This window comes from Geotrypetes seraphini, chromosome 7 (genome assembly GCF_902459505.1).
Source record: "Geotrypetes seraphini chromosome 7, aGeoSer1.1, whole genome shotgun sequence".
NCBI lineage: Eukaryota > Metazoa > Chordata > Amphibia > Gymnophiona > Dermophiidae > Geotrypetes > Geotrypetes seraphini.
This window is the reverse complement of record NC_047090.1, coordinates 48,491,311-48,513,930: the sequence shown is the minus strand read 5'-3', so window position 1 is coordinate 48,513,930 and position 22,620 is coordinate 48,491,311. Positions and strand designations below refer to the sequence as shown.

Sequence of the window (22,620 nt, the reverse complement as noted above, 5' to 3'; positions counted from 1 at the left end):
TTCGGCCCCTCCCCCTTTTTTTACTGCCGTTGTCGATCCGGCCTGCTCCTGACCCTCCCACCGCCGACAAACCTCGAGGCTCCAGCCGCGTAGGCAGCACTTTAAACACGCCGCTTCGGGGCCTTCTACTGCCGATTTCCTCTGCCGCGTCTGTCTCCGATGATGTCATCAGAAACGCGGCAGAGGAAATCGGTAGAGAAGGGCACGAAGCAGCGTGTTTATAGTGCTGCCTACGCCGCTGGAGCCGGGAGGTGACAGAGAGGGCAAAGGTTGCTAGCGGCCGGCAGCCGCCGCTCCGCAGGTGGAGAGCAGGGAAGGGCCCGCATGCGCACTTGTCTTGCCTCGCATGAGGCCAGACCGTAAGCCACGCATGCGCACTTCCTATGGGTCGCTACAGCTCACGGAAAACCGGCGCACGCATAGAAAGTGCGCATGCGCGGCTTACCGTTTTATTATATTAGATGATGACTCTTTATGGAAAACCTGTGCCTCAAGTGTCCGGCGGTCGTGCCTGGAACATTACCCGCCTCGCTGCTGTAACCTCACGCAAGCGCTTTCCTGCGTCTGTACGCGATTTTCCTCTCCACTCCACCTCACAATCAGGTGCAGACGCAGGAAAGCACTTGCGTGAGGTTACAGCAGCGAGGCGGGCAACGTTCCAGAACATAAGGTAACCACTGGAGGCAGTGCAGCTTGTGCGTGTGTCCTGTGCTGGAGGACACTTAAGGCACAAGTTTTCCATAAAGAATCAATCATCCTTTATAATACCGAGGGCCTCAAAATAGTTGGTCCAAAATCTTGTCTCTTGCGGTTGATACTTTGATAGTTTTTCACTTTCTACATGTTGCACTGCTTTCTGCTGTGTATAGCTGAAATTATCAGAAGCAATTAAGGAAAGATCTATAAACTAATTTCAGATAATCCACATTTTGGATCATGCAAAGTTGTCATTTCTTTAATAAGACATTAACTATTTTTTTTTCTACGGCCCTCCAAGTACCTACAAATCCAAAATGTGGCCCTGCAAAGGGTTTGAGTTTGAGACCGCTGGGTTAGTGCTACCAGGGCCAGATCTAGCCATATTGTTAGTCCTAAACTGTAACATTTAAAAGGTTCCCCTCAATTAAGTAGGAAGTATATTTTAGTTCTCAGCCAGTGTTCCCTCTAAGCGGGCGGGTGTTGTGAGCAAAATTTTTTCACTGTGAGCTAAAAATATCGGGCGCCAGCAAGTTATGAGCCAAATAAATATGTTGTCAAAGTTGCTGATACATGAGGACGAGGTATTCAAAGGAATTTTAGGCCTACACGCTAAATTAAATAACGTTAAATAATATTTTTAAGAACACAAAACAACGCATTAATTCTTGAAAGTACAAAATTCTTTATTTTTTTTTTTTACCAGAAAAACTCAAATTTATTTTAAAACAGCTGTCACTAACACTACCAAGATTATCAGGGGGGACTGGGAGGGAGGGGAAATCTAATTTGAGGCAAACTGTTTTAATTTTTCAGAGATTGTTATAACATGTACTCCAAGCATTAGAAAATATAGCGAAAATGTTATTTTTTTGCATTATAATGTTCTTTTGCCAAAAATCAACTGACATCCATCTGCCTTCTGCTCTCTCTCCCTTCTTCTCACTTCCATCATCTGTCCCCTTCTCTCTCTCTCTCATCTCCTCCATTCCATCATCTGCCCCTTCTCTCTCTCTCTCTCTCTCCCCCCCCTCAACTTCCATCATCTGCCCCCCTTCCCCTCACCTTTGTGGGTCACTTTCTTTCCCCTGAGGGTGGCTCATGTCACAGGGGAAGCTTTGGCCGAGCAGAACCGCTTGATTGACAGTGGAACTTACTTGATTGATGTCGATGCTGGGGTCCGTTGCCGTTTGAAGGAAAAAAAAAAAGGTGGAAAAAAGGAACCTGTAAAGGCGAGAGGAAGGGAAACCTCCAGGACAGCTGCTTTTTGCCCTCCTTCAGCGGCCCAAGAGTTCAGACCAGCAGCGGCAGCTCTGTATGCTTTTAACTTCGGCACAGAGCTGCCCCTAATCAATAGTTTAGCGCGGTTTCATGAGGCAGCCTCGGGGCCTTTGATAGCCGGCCCGCTTCGATGATGCGATGTGGGCCGGCCTAGCAAAGGCCCCGAGGCTGCCTTATGAAACCGCGCTAAACTATTGATTAGGGGCAGCTCTGTGCCGAAGTTAAAAGCATACACAGCTGCCGCTGCTGGTCTGGAGGTGCGGAGACAAGGCAGGAGGCAAACGCGGTGGAAGGCAGGAGTCCCGGCGAAGGCAGGAGTCCCGGCACAGCGACTGCAACAGGAAGTTGCAAGTCAGCTGACGCCGGCCTTTCGTTGCGGCGGGGACCGAATCCTTCGCGGACCGGCAAGATTTTGTTTGCGGACCGGCGGTTGAAGAACTGTGCTCTACACTGTGTGCGCTGTGACGAGAAACTTGTGCGCTGCGAGGTAATATTTTGTGCGCCTGCGCACCCCAGCGCAGCTTAGCGGGAACACTCACCTACAATAAGGTTTTAATCTCACTTATTGTTTTACCACTTATTTTGTTTTATTTTATCATTCAAATTTCATTTAAATTTCCCCAGAATTCTATTGCTTCAAAGGTTCTCCCTCTGAATCTATTCTTATCTCCCCTCTTTTTAACCTTTCAAATTCCTTTAGATCATTGTAATCTTATTAGTATGTTTATTTTCTTATTTTTCTCCTCTATCTCTATTTTCTTTCTTTATTACTCTTCTAATTGTCATTTTTCCTGGTACTTTAGTTAGATTGTGAGCCTTCGGGACAGTAAGGGAATTTCTAAGTACCTATCTTACTTATAATTTTAATGCACCAATATATTCATTGTAACCCGTTCTGGGCTCTTTTGGGAGGACGGGCTAAAAAAAATCGAATAAATAAATAAATAAATAAAATAACCAACAATAGTGGATAATAAAACCAATAATTAAGATCATTTTATAATTTTCATTATTTACAAATGCATTTTTTTCTCTTTCAGTTAAGCATGAAACCCTAAACTGTACCTTGTTCAGCTTATTTGTAAATCCAGTCCGGATGTTACTCGTACTTAGGTTTTTTTTCTTGCCCAATAATTTTGTTTCTTCATTTTCAATTGCTTGCAATTAAAGGATGTAGCTCCTTTATGACTCAGTTGACAAAACTTTCTTCCCAGCAGGTCCTTTTTCAGATATGTTTACCTTATTCTAGCCTGGGGTAGGGCCGCACCCCAGCATTTTCAGACTTATCAGTCCTGGCACTTCTGTAATTTAAACTGATTCATAACTATGGAATTCAAAGAAAGGCAAGCATGTAAAACTCAAGGACTTCATTCTTGAGCATGAAATAAAGATACTTGTAAACACTACTTCAATTGTTTAAAAGCCACAGGAAGGCAGGAAGCACCCTTAAAAAGGAAGGGGAAATGGATTCTAGGGAATCGGATTCATTCCCCTGACTGCAGACACAAGCAGCATCATGTGCGATTGTCTCATTTTCCTACTGAAACCTGTATGTTTTAACCCTGAGGACCCACAACAAATGTGCCAAGTGGTCAAACTTGTTTTAAATGGTATTTCTCTCTTAATTCACACTCCCAAGAGAAAATACAACCAAATTTAATTCTGACAAGAAAATGAATGAAGTACTTGTGACCTGAATTGGCCACTCTCAGAAAAAGGATGCTTTGTCTGCTTTAGTTTGGCACCTCTTATATTCTAGTCAGTGGAAGAGAAGCAGAAAACCTCACAATGATGCAACAAGCAAATGAAGACATAAGGAAATCTGAAGCCAGATGAGCACTTTCTTAAGACGACTTGACACAGCCGTGTTTCGGCAACCACACCTGCATCAGGAGTCAATCTTGATGTATAGAGCTTTCATTCACTTAAAGACACTATGGTTGATAAAGTCAAGGCAAACATACTTAAAGCTTCAGAACTCACGCCTAATGATGTTTTTCCTTATCTGCAGTTGCAACATTATGTACACACTTTACCACCTGAAATCTTAACTAAGACCGTGTTTGACTCATAGAAAGAAGCTTATTGTTTAGAGGCGTAGTCTATGATTCCTCTGTGCTTCCTGGTTATGATTTTTCTTCTATGAGTGCGTGGTGGTCTGTTGATTTCGGGACCCCTATTTCTGCAGAATTGCTTCAAGTTACATTGAAGTCTTTTAAGCAGTCTTGGGCTTCAATTCCCTTGATCGAATTGTAATATAAACTGCTTGTGTGTGTTTACATCTTCCCTTTCAGGGTCTATCGTGATGCCCTTCATCCAGATTTGTGTCCTAAATGTGGGGGGGTAAATGCTACTTGGGGGCATATGTTTTATTCTTGTCCTTTTGCGCTTTTGGAAGATTCTTCATCGTTACATTGCTAAATGTTGGAATACTTGTTGTTTGCCTCATCCGAAGATGCTTTTCACTACTTCAGCTTTGACTCATCCTGTTCCAAGAGGCCTACGTACTTTTTTGAAGAGTGCATTATTGTTGGGGAAGAAGTCTATTCTGGTACATTGGCTTGATGCACATCCCCCTACCTTGTCGCAATGGCGATCAATGATAATTTATCCATTGAAGATGGAACATTTGGAAATTCCTAAGATGGACTCTGTTGAAGGCCGTCAATTGCAACTTACTTGGGAGCCTTTTTGGGCCTCTTTGACCAGGTATGCTCGTAGCCATGTACTGAATATTTGACTGTGTACTTGTTATTTTCTTGTAGTATATATTGTACTTGCTCTCATGCTGCTCCATGCCTTTTTTCGGGGGCTGGGGGGAGGGGGTGGTTTCTTTGGTTTTTGAAAATTTGGTCTGTGCTGCTTTGTTGTCATTATGGTTCTTGATTGTGCTTTTGACCAATAAACAGTTTTGAATATAAAGCTTCAGAAGATGCTTTCCAAATGTCTGTTCCTTGTAGGTTAACTCTGAACACTTCAGATCATTAAACTGTTTGATGATCAGCAACTACAGACAGAAACATAGAAATATGATGGCAGATAAAGACCAAATGGCCCATTCCTCTCCCTAAGAGATCCCACGTGCCTGTCCCATATTTTATTTAATTCATACACAGTCTTTGTCTCCACTACCTCTACCAAAAGCCTATTTCACACATCTACTACTCTTTCTGTAAAAAAGTATTTTCTTAGATTACTCCTAAGCCTTTCACCTTTTAACTTCATTCTATGCCCTCTCATTCCAGGGCTTCCTTTCAAATGAAAGAGACTCGCCTCATGCGCATCTATGCCATGTAGGGATTTAAACGACTCTATCATATCTCCCCTTTCCCACCTTTCCTCCAAAGTATACATACTGAGATCTTTAAGTCTGTCCCCATATGCCTTATGACGAAGACCACATAACATTTCAGTAGTCTTTCTCTAGACAAGTGTAGGCAGGAGACACAGCCCTGTACAAATAGCTGTGGCAGCCCCTCTGGATCAGTTTTGTTCATTCTCCTGCAGCTATTATTACTTGCTTGCAACCCTCTGTTTCCTGTCAATCCCAACAGCCTCTAGTGATATTTTTGGACAGTATTCACTATTCAACCAATAGTGCCCCAAAAAATATCATGTAAAAGCAGGCACACACTTTCCATGCAAGGACTTTTTACATATGGATGTAGGTATGCATTTTATTAAACAGGCTTTACACATGAAAAAAGCTTCACCCTTATACAGTAGTAGCGACAAAGAAAATGAAAATTAGCAGAAAGGAGATCCCCCCAATTTTACTCTAACACTGTTACACCAAACCAATAGCAACAAAAAAAACATTAAAGATGTATTAGAACATAAGAATTGCCGCTGCTGGGTCAGACCAGTGGTCCATCATGCCCAGCAGTACACTCACGTGGTGGCTCTTTGGTCAAAGACCAGCGCCCTAACTGAGACTCGCTCTACCTGCGTACGTTCCGGTTCAGCAGGAACTTGTCTAACTTTGTCTTGAATCCCTGGAGGGTGTTTTCCCCTATGACAGACTCCGGAAGAGCATTCCTGTTTTCTACCACTCTCTGGGTGAAGAAGAACTTCCTCATGTTCGTACGGAATCTATCCCCTTTCAACTTTAGAGAGTGCCCTCTCGTTCTCCCTACTTTGGAGAGGGTGAACAACCTGTTCTTATCTACTAAGTCTATCCCCTTCAGTACCTTGAATGTTTCGATCGTATCCCCTCTCAATCTCCTCTGTTCGAGGGAGAAGAGGCCCAGTTTCTCTAATCTTTCGCTGTACGGCAGCTCCTCCAACCCTTTAACCATTTTAGTCGCTCTTCTCTGGACCCTTTCGAGAAGTACCGTGTCCTTCTTCATGGACGGCGACCAGTGCTGGACGCAGTACTCCAGGTGAGGGCGCAATTAACTTTTGCAATATAAATCATATTAGACTAATGTGGCAAAAACACCACAGAGACCAGTGTAATTTACAGGTTAATAAATGTATTGAGGCATAAACCTTCAAGCACTAGAGTCCCTCTGAAGATGCATCTGTTGCATCATTTTATTCAAAACACATTGTAAATTGGTATTCATTATGATAATTGACTACTGCCAGAGCTTTAGCCTTGAGGCACATCAAGGACACAACAGCAGCTTGACTTACATCAGCACTTAATGCCTCATAATTCACTCTTATTGGACTTAATTGAAAGTTAGGTACATAACTCAAAAGCACAGTTCTATAAAAAGTAGGTGCCTGGTCCAAAGCACCTACCTAAAAGTGGGTGTGTTTTTGAGTTAAGTGCCTCTTTATGATTAGGCACCTAAATTAGGTATATGTACTGGTTATTGTGGATGGGCAGACTGGATGGGCCATTTGGCCTTTATCTGCCATCATGTTACAATGTTTCTATAACCATAAAGTGCTATGACATCACAATGCAGGTGTTAAGAGCCTTAGCCTATAGGAAGAGGAGATGCAAATGTTAAGAGCCTTAGCCAATAGGGAGAGGAGGAGATAGTGGATGTTGCAGATGGCCCATTTGGCCTTTATCTGCCATCATGTTTTTATGTTTCTATAACCATAAAGCTCTATGATATCACAATGCAGGTGTAAAGAGCCTTAGCCTTTAGGAAGAGGAGATGCCAATGTTAAGAACTGTAGCCAATAGGGAGAGGAGGAGATAGTGGATGCTCTGAATGGGCCATTTGGCCTTTATCTGCCATCATGTTTTTATGTTTCTATTTAGGCCAGTGCATTTCAAACTTTGTTCCTCCTGAGATTTCAGGTGTGCCGCAGTCCACTGGGGAGGAGGAGAGATGCCAGTGCCAGCTGACTGCCTATAGGACGTGCCTTTTATAGCAAGAGGCACAGCCTGTACGCAATCAGTGGGCGCCAGCACCTATCCTTCTCTCTGGCCCTCTTCCCGCCTGGCACCCCCCAATGGCGTCTCAGGACTCGTCTGGAGGGCTTTCACACACACGCGGACATTGACATGATGATGTCAGGCATGCTCGTGATGACAATCACGATGTCATCATGACAATATCCACGCAATCCCAAGTGCCTTGAGCCACGGCCAGTACCTTTAGTGTGCCGCGGCTTGAGAAAGTTTGTGGGACACTGATTTAGGCAAAGAAAACCCTGGCTTAAATTGAGCACACTTAAAGTTTGAATGCCTAGTGAGGCCTAAGTTTGCTAAGCTTGATTCTGTACAGTGCGCCTAATTTTTATAGAATTGCATTTAGTGATGGCAGCACTCTATTCTGCTTGAAGTCAGCATCTTTTTTACCTTGAAGAAGTTTTCCCATTACTACCTTTAGAAACATGAAAGCAGATAAAGACCATATGGCCTATCTAGTCTGCCTATTCATGCCATCTACTATCCCTTCCTCTCCTTTCGAGATCCAATGTACTTATCCCAAGCGGTCTTGAATTCAAATACATTTTTCGTCTCCACTACTTCCACTGTTCTATGCATTCAGCATCCTTTTCATGAAATAGCATTTTCTGAGGTTACTTCTGAGTCTACCCCCTTCCACCTTCATCCTATGCCTCCTTATTCAAGAGTTTCCTCAGAGCAGTGAAGTTCCTGGGCCATGAAGCCAACCCCAGAAACACCCCCATTATGGTCTGCGCCCAGAGTGGACCGCACCCCCTTCTTTGTACGCCACTGCTGTGAAGTCTTTAACTTTTCTTATTTCACCTACATTTAGACTAATAATACTGTCATCAAAGTTTATTGTTTCATATGTATCTGACCTAAATTTCAAATTGTAGCCTGATCATGTACCACTAGTCTTTAAGCCCGTTACATTAACGGGTGCTAGAATAGATGTGTGTGTCTTTCTTTCTTTCTCTCTCTCTCTCTCCTTTGCCGCTTTCTGTCTGTCTGTCTTTTTTTCTTTCTGTCTCTCTTTCCTCCGCTGTCCACCACCACCCCTTGCCTGCTCCCCCTGTCCTGCAGTAGCCCTTCTCCCTTCGTTTTATGTCTCCCCTCTCCAGCAGCACGCTTTTTATTGCTCCCCTTGTCCAGCAGCACCTTTTCCCTGCTCCCCCTGTCTAGCAGCACTCCTTACCTGCTCCCCATGTCCCTATTTCCTGCTCCCCCTGTCTAGTAGCACTCCTTACTTGCTCCTCCTGTCCCTCTTTCCTGCTCCCCTGTCCAGCAGCTCTCCTTATTGCTCCCCGTCCCTCTTCCCTCTCCCCTGTCCAGCAGCACTCCTTATTGCACCCCCTGTCCCTCTTGTCTGCTCCCCCTGTCCAGCAGCACTCCTTATTGCTCCCCCTGTCCCTCTTCCCTGCTCCCCCTGTCCAGCAGCACTCATTACCTGCTCCCCCTGTCCCTCTTCCCTGCTCCTCCTGTCCAGCAGCACTCCTTATTGCTCCCCTGTCCCTCTTCCCTCTCCCCCTGTCCAGCAGCACTCCTTATTGCGCCCCCTGTCCCTCTTCCCTGCTTCCCCTGTCCAGCAGCACTCCTTACTTAGTCATTTGCGTCTGCCCTTCTCTTGTTTAAAGCAGCCTGGTGAGGATCGCGGCCAGCTGTAGCGAACCTCGCAGGCCGCTCTGCACCTCTGTAGCACATTCCCTCTGATGCAATCGCGTACGTCAGAGGAAACGTGCTACCGAGGTGATGAGCGGCCTGCGAAGTTTGCTACAGCCAGCTGCGATCCTCACCAGGCTCCTTTGAAGAGAAGCGGCATCAGCAGCAGTTGGTGAGTGAGGGCGGGAGGGGGGAAGTCTCCGGAGTGTTCCCTGCTGCTGTGTTCTACAATAGAATTTGGCCACTGACACGGCGGCAGGGATCACGAAACTCTAAATGCGCATGCGCGCTTAGGGTTTTATTATAGAGGATACCGTTTCATACATTTTTCTTCTATACCACAAGTTTCAACTAGGATTCAATTTTACAATAAGATTCTTGATCAGTGGTAATGAACACTGAATGAAAGATGGGTTTAATTTTTTTTTTTTCTCATATCTGAAGTGAAAATACGGTAGTACAAAACAATGGGGATTTCACTGCAAAAGAATTCTGAGCAGTGATGTAAGTTTCAAGGGAATTCCTCTAAACAAATTTACAATGATATGTCAGTTACATTAGGGGATAAGTGCTCTTCCTAGAGAATGACACTGGGACAAATTATCCTCATCCCCATCCCAAGCCCGTCCCCACAAGTTCTATCCCTGTCCCATCTCTGCAAGCTCTGTCCTCATCTGCACAGTTCCTACTCCACAGTCAAGAACTGAGCTGTTGCATTTAGAACAAGATATTGGAGTACGGAAGACAAAGAAAGTTCTGGAAGACCTCCTCAAGTAACAATTCCAGAAAATGTAGATGCCATTCATTCTATGATCCTGGACAATCGAAAAATATCCACTAAATAGATAGCACAGACCCTGGAGATATCCTGAGAAGGAGTAGGTTATATTATTCATGAGATTTTAGACATGAGAAAACTCTCACCCAAATGGGTTCCCATATGTCTCAATGCTGACCAGAAGCGTGAGCGAGTGGATGTCTCATAATCCATTTTGGACCGATTTCAGCAGAATCCTGTGAGATTTTTGAACCAGATTGTAAATATGGATGATCCCTACGTGGGTCGAGCAGCACTCAGACTTAATGGGGTGGGTCAGTAGAGTGGGCAGACTTGATGGGCTGTAGCCCTTTTCTGCCGTCACCTTTCTATGTTTCTATGATCCAGAGAGAAAAGAACAAAGCGAACAATGGATAGATACATAGTAGTTCCCCTGAGGTTGCGAGTTCAAACTCATGCTGCTCCTTGTGACCCTGGGCAAGTCACTTACTCTCCCCATTGCCCCAGGTAAATTAGATAGATTGTGAGCCCGCCGGGACAGAAATGGAAAAATGCTTTGAGTACCTGAATAAATTCATGGGTTCTGACTATAGCTCACTATACAGCTACAGTTTTACTTTACAGTCTTTGTAGATTTCCTCACTCTATAAGAATTGGACTGGTGGAGGCCACATGGACCATAGCCTACCCAAAAATTGCTGGTTACATGTATAGTAACAGGGCCCGACGGGGATCCTGTGAGGAAAGAAGCATCTCTTGCGAGGCTGGGAACAGCATCTTGCTACCGTCTAGCATGCCTGCTGGTCATCTCTCTCTGCCATGTTCCTTCACCGACATCTACTCCTTCACCCCCCTCCCGCTGCGTGTCTACCTTTAATGTCTTGTAAAAGCGCAGCACCACCCTGCGGCTGGCCCCGGTGCCTTCTCTCCACTGCGGCCCGCCTTCTCTGACAACTTCCTGTTTCAGCTATGGCTGGCCTCAGTGAAAAGAAGACACCAGGGCTGGCAGCAGGGTGGCGCTGTGCTTTTACAAGACATTACAGTTAGACATGTGGCGGGAGGGAGGGGGGGAAGGAGTATTGTTGGCGAAGGGATGAGGCAAAGAGAGACGATCAGCAGGCAGCAAGGTGCCTCTTCCACTGCGGTGCCCTAGCAATAAGGCCCCAAAACAAGACATTTAAGATTTGGGGGAGGAGTAGAACGTAGAGAGGGAGCATATAGGACTAAGGGGAACGAGTGGGGGAAGGGAGAGATGTTGGACTCAAATGAGAGAAGGATGGAGAGATGTGAGGAATTGAGTAAGGGAAGGAGAGAAAGATGTCAGATATGTAAGGGACAGGGAGAAATGGACTTGGGGACGGCAAAGAGGGTAGAAGGAGGACAGGGAGAGGGGGGCAGAAAGGGGACAAGGAGAGAAGGATTTGGAGGACAGAGGAATAAAAGGGAGAGATGGACACGGGGAAGGCAGAGGGGGGTCAAGGAGAGGGAGAGATGGCAGAGGAGGGTTAAAGGGAAAAATGGATGTGGAGGGGCAAAATGGGGGAGAGGGAGAGATAGATTTGGTGAAGGCAAGAGGGGAAAAGAAATTCAGGGGAGGGGCAGAAAGGGGAGGGAGAGAAGGATGATTCAGGGAGAGCAGAGAAGGGGGAGAACAATGCTAATCTCAGGTTCTTATACAGCCATGTTGTCTTACAAATATGGCAACTGTTCTCCCTCAGACTGAACACGAAAGAGGGAAGGGCTTAAGGCAAGCTCTGTGTAAGCAGCCTAGCTCTCTGGGAGAAGCAAAGCCCTCTGGGGATTTAAGTCCAAAGAGCACACTTTACTCATACATCTTAGAATAAACACTTATACTAGTTCTTATACAAGAAACTGAGTAAATGCCCACATACAATGGGGGCAGAACATCATGTAAACCGTTCTGAGCTCCCCTGGGAGAATGGTATAGAAAATTAAATAAATCTTCAAGCAAGGTGATGGTGTTTGTCTTCTGGGACAAAGAAGGAATTTTGTTTGTAGATTACCTGGAAAAGGATGCAACTATCACAGCAAAGTACTACTTTGCATTTCTCACCAAACTGAAGTAGCAACTGGTCTCCAAACGTCGAGGTAAGCTTTTAAAAGGAAGAAATCTTGTTTTCTCAAGACAATGCTGCTTTTCACAAGGCAGTCATTACACAGCAGAAATTGGCAGATCAGGATCAAGTATACATATTTTATACTAGAGAATGACACGGTGACAAAATTCATCACCGTTCCCGTCCCCGTGGATTACCGCGGGAAATAATCCCATGTCATTTTCTAGTATCTATTTCAACCTCAGTCCTTCTACACCAGCATTCTTCAAAGCAAAGCTTGCGGGTCAGTGGTTGTGCCCAATTATACTCTGATTCTTCCCTTTCTCCTTAAAGAATGACATGAAGATGGTTTCCGCGGGGACGGAAATGGTGATGAATTTTGTCACTGTGTCATTCTCTATTTTATACCACATTCATTCTGTATACTATGAATGCAAGTGCTGGGTGGGGAGGGGAACACATCCTAAAGTGGAACTTAAAAAATGTTGCTAACCAGTATCACTGTTAAGTTGTTGTTTCAGTCATGAATTGTTAATAAATGTGACTGTTGGGCAGACTGGATGAATCATGAAGGTCTTTTTATCTGTTGTCATTTACTCACGTTAATAGAAACGGCAGAACTAGGTTGATGTAGTAGTGAAGTAGTCAGTCTTTATTAAATCACAGTCAAACATAAAAGGGGGCATCCTAAAAGATTAAGAGTGGCAATAGATTTCACCAGCTTCACAACATTTCATCAGCAGTGCAAAACTAACCTGCCTAATGGTAATATTACCTAAATAACCCTCAGAAGCTATCTTGTTATATTCAAAAATACATTTATTGTTTACTTCATAAACCAGCATAAAAGTGTTTTTTTTTTTTAATGGAACAGACATATAGCTATGTAGATGACATCACCATTCTCCTTCCAACCAATGCCCACCATGACAGACACACTACACAGAACTCTAGAAACAGTGGCAACATGGATGAAAGTCCACAAACTAAAACTGAACCCAGACAAAACAAAACTCATACTTCTCGAAAAAAAATAAAAACCCAACCATAACAAACCTAGTAATAAACTCAATCACATACCCCATTCAACCAACTCTAAAACTTCTGGGAATGACGATAGACAGAGGCTGCACCATGTAACCACAAATCAACTAAACAATACAGAAATCATTCGCAGTCATGAGAAACCTAAGGCAAGTTCGAAAATTCTTCAACAGAAAACAATTCCAGCTCATGGTCCAGTCCCTAGTCCTAGGTCTCCTTGACTACTGCAACATCCTCTTTCTCCCCTGCCCCGCAACAATGATAAAACAACTACAAACAGTACAAAACACAACCCTGAGACTAATCTATTCACTAAGAAAACACGACCACATCACTGAGGCATACCTTGACTCACACTGGTTCCCAATTCAAGCAAGAATACTATTTAAATTCTACTGTCTACTATTTAAATCCATAAATGGTGACAGCCCAGCCTACTTGAACAACCGCCTAATCCAAACTACCACAGCCAGACACAGGAGAACCCAAACACCATTCACAAACCCTCCAATCAGAGACATCAAATGGAAAAAACTGTACGATGGCCTTCTAGCCACACAGGCAGCAAAACTAGACCACCAACTCTCCAATCTACTAATTGAGACACCAGACTATAAAACTTTCAGAAAAGAAATAAAAACCCTGCTATTCAAGAAATCCATGAAGACTAACTAACACTGTATGAAACATTTCAATCCTCTGAAACAACCCGCCCTACTCTGTAACATCTTTGGACATGTCCAGAAATCCTCTTCTGTAATCTGCCTTGAACCGCAAGGTAATGGTGGAATAAAAATCACTAATGTAATGTAATGTAATATGATGTTCTTTAAACATTAAACAGTATAATTACAGTCTACCTTCACATAATAAGAACATAAGAATTGCCATACTTGGACAGACCGAAGGTCCATCAAGCCCAGTATCCTGTCTCCAACAGTGGCCATCCCAGGTCCCAAGTACCTAGCTAGATCCCAAGTAGGAAAACAGGTTTTATGCTGCTTATACTAGGAATAAGCAGTGGATTTCCCCAAGCCATCTCATCAATGGCCTATGGATTTCTCTTTTAGGAAATTATCCAAACCTTTTAAAACCCCGCTAAGCTAACTGATTTCACCACATTCTCTAGCAATGAATTCCAGAGTTTAATTACACACTGTGTGAAGAAATATTTTCTTCGGTTTGTCTTAATCTACTACTTAGTAGCTTTATTGCATGTCTCCTAGTCCTAGTATTTTTGGAAAGAATAAACAAGCATTTCACATCTACCTTTCCGCTCCACTCAGTGTTTTATAGACCTCTATCAAATCGCCCCGGAGCCATCTTTTCTCCAAGCTGAAGAGCCCTAGCTGCTTTTGCCTTTCCTCATAGGGAAGTTGTGCCATGCCTTTTATCATTTTTGTTGCCCTTCTCTGTACCTTTTTTTAATTCCACTATAAAAGAGCCCAAGAGCTAGTCTCGATGGGTGACTATAACAATGGGCTGGGATTTGTCACCTGGCCTAGATTCTGGACCGTTTCATCGCTGGACTTCAGTGGGGCTTCAGTACATTTCCCAGGCCGTACACCATACGGGACTTCCTATCTCCTTTCCTGACCTAACCACACAGTTCCACTTCACCGCTGCTGATTGGTTTGCCTACAGACAATTACAGCATTACTTGCGGAACTTGATGCCGGCGGTGCTGTGTGAGGAGACCTACACTAAACTACACGAAGTCCTTGGGCTGACAGCACAGGACCTGATACCCCTGAAAATGTATCATGGGTTGCTACTAGACTGCTTGGGAGATATAGATTTCTCGGCCTTGGCCAGAAAATGGACGGAGGATTTGCGGGTGTCCATCACAGCTGACATGATTCGAAAGGGACTTTGCTTGGGGAACGCCCTACGCCTCTCCTCCATGGAGTGGGAACGCAATTATAAATTCCTCTTGCGAGCCTTCTATACCCCCAAGAGAGCTCATGTAATGGGGATTAGTGCGGAGCACAGCTGTGGTAAATGCGAACAACCCATGGCATCTTTTGGACATATGTTCTGGACCTGCCCACTGGTGTCTGCCTTTTGGTTGCAATTGGTATCTGCTGTGGCCCAGTTATGGGGGTGCTCTTGGAGACTCCATCCGAGTTTCCTCATTACTCTACAGATTCGTTTCCACCCGCCCAAGCCGGGCTGTTCGGCCTTTCTTAAGAGGACTATACTGCTGGGGAGGAAGTGTGTTCTGTTGCAGTGGCTTTCTTCTCAACCCCCGACTGTTCAGCAGTGGAGAACATTAATGCTACAGCAAATGTTGCTGGAGCGCAGAGACATAGTGAACATGTCAGCCAAGGCAGGCAGACTTTTTCATCAATGTTGGTATTCTTTTAGTTTGACCTTTACTCCCTATGTTCGTAGACAACTCTGGGATGCTTGAGATGCTTCTTGTTTATTTCTCACACTGGTTCTAGTTGCTGCTGCCTGGGTGGGGTGGGAGGGGGGGATGGGGGGGATTGGGAATTGAGCTGGTATGGAGAAAAAGTTTTGTTTATTGTATGCTGTTTTTACTCTCTTGTTCAATAAACATATTTACACATAACAATGGGCTGGATGGCCCAAGGTAGTCGCCCATGGTCAGATAGCTTGCAGGTGCTCTGGTGGAGGTAGTTGTTATGGGGGGTGGCAGAGGTAGGTAAAGAGGGACTTGTTTCCTGCCAGGTAGCTGGGGAAGGGGATGGCTGCGAGAGAAGAAGCTGAGCATGATGGGTGGGGGTTATATAGGACTCATGCCTCCAAGGAACTGTGTGCTTCCCTGTCCCTCTTAGGCAACTTTTAGGTAAGCCCTTATCTTGTCAGTTTGTGGGGCTTCGGGTTTTGCTGGTCCTGCATGGGGCTCGTGGGGGAATGCCGTCCGGATGTCGTAGAGCAGTGTGCCACCATTCCTGGGCTTCCCAATGGTGTTGGTGGTGCCGGACAGCTCTTCCATGCAGCTGTGAGCTGTTGGTGGTGCATGGGGCCTGCTATGTGCTCGGGCGCCATTGGCAGCACTCTGGGTGTTTCCTCCGATGGCTCACTAGTGCGGCAGGGGTCCGGGCATGTGCGGGACACGCATGAGCACTCAGCAGAGAGGAGGTGGAGCGGTGTATAGGACATCTGGCACAGCGGGTGGAGCCCTTGCGTCTGCGGGGTCAGGCCAAGTTCTCTGGGTTGTATCCCTAAGCGCGTCAGCTGCCTTGGGTAGCCGCTTCAGGGAGAGGCTACTGTGCACGGGTCCATGATTGGCCAGCATTGTCTCTGCTACTGATCGGCTCGGCATGAGCACGAGCGTAGGGGGATGAGGTGTGGCTGGTGTGGGGACGGCGGTCATGGTACTCCTGGCATGTGGTCCCGTAGTCTCCTCTTGGGGATTGTGAAGGAGGAGCTGGGCACTCCTGTGAGGTGGACTGTTGAGTTTGCCCCCGTTACAGTGGTGTGGCTTATGACCCGGAAAGCACCCGTGGTTTCCCTTGGGCCAGTGCGGTATGGCTTGTGGCTGGTGACCCGGGAAGCTACTGTGGCTCAGTGGTTCTGGCAGTTCTTCCCTCTTATGAGGGTCATGTGTTGGGCCTACAAGTGGGTCAGATATCCCAGGCACATCTTCTGATTTTCTCAGTCCCTTATCTACGATTTCAGCGGCACAGCCTCTCACTGGGCCTGCTTAGAGGCTTTTTGGGCCTTTGGCCTCTGGCTGCGGCCCTTTTGGGGGTATCACAAGTTGCCGTAGCATTCAGGGGAAGGGGTCTGGAGGTGTGGCTGGGGACCAGCTTCCTGGGGTCTTCGGTGTGATGCCAGGCATGGTCGCTGCCTTACTGGCAACCGAGGGGCCTGGTATTTGGATGTTCCTGTGGGGGGGGGGTGAAGGGGGTTCCTTGGTGGTGAACAATCTGGAAAGGGGGGTGTCTTGTGTGATGCTTTGGAGGGATGCGCCTTGGTTGGTGTCCTGTGCTCCTGCCAAGACATGCTGAGTGGATGGGGTGACATCAGCGGGGGGCCATGGTGTGGGGAAGTTTTGACTGTCCTGCGAGGCAGCTGGCCCTTGGATGTGGCAGTACATAGGCTGGGCAGTGGGCTAGGTGCTGTCCACTGGCCACCTTCCCCTGACCGGTGGGGTCCCTGGAGCGGGTTGGTTGCCTTTGTTTAGGTGGGGATGGGGGACCTGGTTGGGTTTCAGTCTGGGAATACCACAGAGTCCCTCACTTCTGGCTGGTTGCTGCTGGTCTTTTCTGTTTTATTTTTTTCAGGACCAGCGCTGGAGCCCATAATGGATGTTGTCTGTTGGATGTTGAGTAATGATTCCGGAGCATGTCCTGGCCATTGCTTACCAGCTGGCACTAGAAATGGTTTCTGATGGGTGCCAAGGACCAGAGACTATGGTGGAGGGGATCTGGCAGGTGTCGAGAGCTGGATATTGCCAGTGCGTCAGGCCGGCCCGGGAGATGGATGCAGATGGGTAGCTGCTGTGGAGGCGCCATTTTCTCTGCAGTCCAGATTCAGAAAGAGCTGAGTGGCTGCTGTTGGGGCACCACAGGTCAATGGCACGCCCTTTGCTGGCAGGTCGCGGAAATGGGGGCTGTTTCACAGCTGCAAAATATGGCTCTTGGGGCAGGACCGGGTGGTTCTGCTGGTTTTTCTTTGGGGGGGGACCAGGCAGAGTGGGAAGCATGCTGGTGGCTGGAACAGGCGGAGTGGCTGCTGTCAGGGCGCCACGCATCTGTGGCACCCCCTCTGTTGAATGACATGCCGCAGGACTGGGGGGCCATTCTGCGATGGTGGAGTTGGGCAAGTCCTGGTGGTTCTGCAGTATCTTGGGTGACAGAACTGGGTGGTTCTGTGGGCGCTTGGGGGGATATGACCTGGCAGTGCTGGGGGCACATTGGTGGCTGATGAAAACTATGTAGTTGCTGTTGTGGCGCCACAGGTTTGCGGCGCACCCCCCCCCCCCTCCGATTGACTAGCATGCTGCGGATCTAGGGCAGTTCACTGGCTGTGCAGGTGAGCGGCTCAGGGGCAGGGCTGGGCGTCCCTGGGTCTGTGGCAGGTCCAGTAGAGCAATGGGAATGCTGGAGGCGGATGGGTTGGCACGGCAGCAGTTTGGGTGCCATGGGTTCCCAGCTCGCCCGCAGGCAGCAGGACTGGGGGTTATGGTAGGTGTGGGGCAATCGTGCGCCAGACTAGCAGGGATCATAATTAGGGGCGGCCCTGAGTGGCACTGTGGTCTCAGGGAGTGGGTGCCCTGGGGACTGGTCTGGGTAGTGTTACAAAAAGAGTTACAGGGGGTAAGTAAGGTAGGGTGATCCTGGCTTGCCCCCAGGCCTGAATGGTTATGGTGGGGATAGGGTTGTTGTCCGTTGTGGTGGTGACATTAAACCTTGCTAGATTGAATGTGGGTGATCGCACATGGGGGGGGGAACTGTCCAGGTTGGATCCCCATTTGACTGGGTTCCTCTCTTACAGGCGAGGAGGGGTTGGGGTCGGGGAGCCTGTTGTGGAGGCCCTGGATGCAGTCCTATTGGTTGTGGCCCTGATCAGCAGGGGTTAATGCTGGAGGGCGAAGTGGTTGTGTGTCGTTGTGGGGGCTGCTGGGTGGTATTGGGTGTTCTGGGTGCTGGTGAGGCCAGTCCCTGCATTGCTGGGGTGGTCATGGTGGCTTAGACAGCTGGGTTGCTGGCCTGTTGGGTAGAGGACTGGGGTAGTAGGTTTGTTGCGGCTGGTTCAGGGCGGGTTGCCCTGGGTGGTGAGCCGGGACTACTGCATCGGAGCTGGATGTGGTAGTTGTCCGGTTGCCGTCGGGCTTGCGAGGCCACACTATGCAGTCCATGGTGTCCACTTGCTGCTTGGCATGGGATATGTCTGTAGCAGCCCTCATATGTGGATGGTTTCCCTGTGGAGGTGGGGTTGGTCGTAGGGCACTTCTTGTCCTCTATTTACCTTTTATTTGGAGGGTTGGGGGGAGTTTACGATTCCGGTATATGGTTCGGGGAGCTTCTGGCTGTGTTTTGGTGCATACTTCTGTGCATTGGGGGGTACTCATGCCCCCTTAGGCAGGACTAGCTGTTGGAGGATTGCAGTGGGTATGTGCGAAAGGTGTGGGGGTCAGCTTTTCTGGCATGTGATGGTGCGCTGTGGCAGGTGGTACCGTGGGTTTGCGGGACCGTTCCCAGGGACCCTCTTCCCTGCCTCTTCGGGGCAGTCTGGTGTGCTTGGCGTGGGAACTTGCAGGCAGGTTGGGGGTGCTGCGGCATGATTGGTTGGACTCTCTGTGATTTGATTCGTTTCACGGCCAGGGGTCACAGGGCTGCGAGCAGAACTTCTGCCTCAGTATTTCTCAGTTGGGCCACTCTCTGCGTAGATGATTAGAGGTCATTCCTAGTAGTTCATTATGGAGGTAGCTGTTGAGTGCAGGGTGGCAGGGGCCTTTGCAATGGTTGGAGGGTAGGATCGTGTGATGGGTTGCTCTAGCTTGTGGTGACGGGTTGCTGGGGTGTTTGGTGGGGGAGTGCTTGGTGAGGGGTAGGAGATGTGGAGAGTTATTTGTCACCATTGTGGCGGGGCGGTTCTGCTGCAGGTTTTCACAAGGGTGCATGCCCTTTGGGATATGCGGTTTAGTTCTGCAGCAGGGCAGTGGTCAATACTTGGGATGCGCTGGGTGAAGTCACTCCCTTCTATATAGGGGTACTTAGGGCCTTCCAGGTGCTGAATTGGGCCGATCGGGGTTTATGACATACCCCGGGGGTTTGGGAGACACACAAGTGGTCCTGTGGAGGAGGTCTGGTAGTGTTGTTGTCCCCTAGTTAGTGGTGGCTAGTGTTTGAGAAATGGGTGTGGGGGTATCACTGAAGAAGGTCAAAAAGATTAGCAGGTGTTTTGGTGGGGGGAGCATCTGGGGGGATGGTAGTTGCCATGTTGGTGGCTGAGGTCGGTTAATATCCTCGGGATCCTTTGGGTCGCAGCTTTGTTTTTGGATGGGGAGGCCTGTAGGTTACAGGCCTATGGCAGTAATCCTGAGCTACAAGATTTTGGCTCATCGGAAGTTGAGCGGGTATTTGTAGTGAGCTCAGTGAAGTGGTGATGCAGCAGGTCAGGTGACCCTGAAAGGGGGCATGGAGGTCCATGCCTACTCCCCCCAGGCTCATCAGGGGTTGATGAGTTAAAGGGAAGCGAGCTCAGGTGAGCGACTAGGCCTTGAGGCAGGTGGCATGGAATAGGGGCATGGGGGTCCATGCCACCCCCTAGGCTCTTGCTGACATGGTGGGGTCAGGGGAATACAATTTTGATTTTGTCAGATTGTAATGTTTTGTAGCTCAGGAGGTGGAGCAATTGTTAATTGCTTGTTTATTTGTTGTCCCAATAAACAAAGCTGTGGCCTGGTTATTAGCATCAATAAAGTGTCTGTGATTTATTTATTGTTGACATTATTTTGTTAAGTAAGTAAAGCAAGGGGCTTGGTGATTATGGGGGGTCGTGGGGTGAAAGATAGGGGTGAGGGGGCGACAACTTGACCATTCCAGATCCATATTTTCATCTTTTTTGAGATACAATGACCAGAATTGCACACAGTATTTGAGGTGCAGCCATGGAGTAATTGTCTCTGTTCCCACCTATGTAGATCACATCTATACAAGGTCCCATTCACTCTCCTCCAAAATAAAGCAAATTCCTTGTTTGCCAGAACATATCCTTTCATATTGAAGATAAGATCGATTCAATTAGTTATTCTTTCAATATTTTGCTTTACCCTCCATATCATATTAGACAGGGAAATACTTTAAAGCCCAATAGGAGGAAATATTTTTTCACTCAGAGAATAGTTAAGCTCTGTGTAACATGTTGCTAGAGAATGTGGTAACAGCAGATAATGTAGCTGGTTCTAAAAAAGGTGTGGACAAGTTCCTGGAGGAAATGTCCATAGTCTACTACTGAGACAGATGGGGATTGGTAGCTACTATTTGGGTTTTTGCCAGGTACTTGTGCCCTGGATTAACCACTGTGAATACAGGATACTGAGCTAGATAGACCATTGGTCTGACCCAGTATGGCTATTCTTATAACTTATGTGATAGTAGTCTGTAATCACATTGTTTAAAGAACATAATATGTCTGTTCCCTTGAAAGGAATTGTCTTCTATTGGTTTATCAATTGAAAAACTCCAAAAAAGCACTGCAGCAGATACTTAACAAGATACACAAAAAGCAGTAAATAGTCTATAGCAGGGGTCCCCAAAATCCCTCCTTGAGGGCCGAATCCAGTCGTGTTTTCTGGATTTCCCCAATGAATATGCATTGAAAGCAGTGCATGCACATAGATCTCATGCATATTCATTGGGGAAATCCTGAAAACCCGACTGGATTCGGCCCTCAAGAAGGGACTTTGGGGACCCCTGATCTATAGACTCTCAGAGCGACCAGTCTTGTTTAAAGCACTATAAGAAGATGACAATACTAGATATAATATGTGGAGGGAGGAGTCCTCAGTGTGGGAGAAAATTCTCCAGCACTTAACACAAAGTGGTAAAGGTCAAACGACCTCCATCTGCACACCATCACTGGACCTCTCACATGTGCTCAAATCAATTAATAATAATAATGAATGTGAAAAATTAATTAAAATAGCGATATAAATTAATCACAAGTCACTCTGAAAGTCCCCCAGGCAGCTCCTAGGCAAAAAATAAACGTAAGACTTAGCTGTAATCAAGGGCGGGGCAGGAATCCAAGTTGGTGGTGGATTCCTGCTCCACCGTTGATTACAGACAAATGTTCTCCATTCATACACAGGCAGGGGAGGAAGCCGTATTCCCAATACCCTTGACTACTATTACAACACAAGGTGCAAATTAAATACAAAGTGAAAACAAAATGCTACTGTAAGTGCAAAAGCGGAAAAAAAAGTTTTGTGCACATTTTTGAACTACTCATTTAGGGAAGCGTCTGCTTTGCATTCACCATACCTTTCACCTCCCCCTCCCCCCTCAAAGGCAAAAGAGAGCAGCACTTACATACTGTGAACTAGAGGAACGGCGTGAAGGCAGGTGTCGTTTCTCACCGGCCTTTTCTCTCGGTTTCTGTGATCAGGAGGGGAACGGATATACAGTACCGGAAAACAATTATTTCTTGGGCAGGAGGGGGAGGGTATGAGTATGTATGGGAACTGTTAAAGCGAATGGGCACCTTCCTTTACATTTTCAAGCATCTCAGTGAAGAATGCGAAAAAGTAGTGAGAGTTTTTGCATGATCCCTGAAAGATGAATTGTGCCGAGGCTCAGTTCATGCATCACTTCCTAGTTACTATTCAGTGAGAGAGCAACACCTAAGTCAGAGGGGAAACTCTAACCAGAAATTCAGCTTCAAGAGCGAAGGCTAGAATTACAGTTCTCTCAAACTCCACTTGAGCCCTGCCCCTTCCCGCCCATATTGTTAAAGCACCAAACCTCTGTTTTCCAGCTGTCCTGGGAGGTTTCATTGAATACCTAAAAAGTAACTACGTCCACGTTTTACTCCTTCCCAAACGTTTACAGCACAGTCCACTGTTGTCAACGATATACTGCATCCGAGGGCCTTATGGACAGGAATAGAACTCCTCTAAAAAGCTCTATGCAAACAAAAGTGATCTGCTAGGGATGCTGAGGAGTGAGGGGGAGGAGCAAAGAACCTGAAACCAAAAATAACAGACCTCACGGATTTTCGTTTTTAACCCCACGCATTGTTGGCTT

The 22,620-nt window shown here is 46.8% G+C and overlaps 1 protein-coding gene across 5 annotated transcripts in view; it reads right to left on the bottom strand.

The window, feature by feature from the left end:
* The window catches only part of SLC25A18 (solute carrier family 25 member 18), a 109,513-nt gene extending 86,911 nt beyond the window's left edge, over positions 1–22,602 (bottom strand). Inside the window, exon 1 of one of the 5 annotated variants that reach the window (XM_033952747.1) lies at positions 22,339–22,602. In XM_033952747.1, the coding sequence (XP_033808638.1) occupies positions 22,339–22,370 (32 nt within the window). In that variant the 5' untranslated portion in view covers positions 22,371–22,602. Of the gene's footprint in view, positions 1–3,042; positions 3,210–21,906; positions 22,303–22,338 lie in introns of those variants that run through there. The other 4 variants (XM_033952750.1, XM_033952749.1, XM_033952753.1 and 1 more) reach the window with 4 other exon arrangements.
* Between the last annotated feature and the right edge of the window lie 18 nt (positions 22,603–22,620).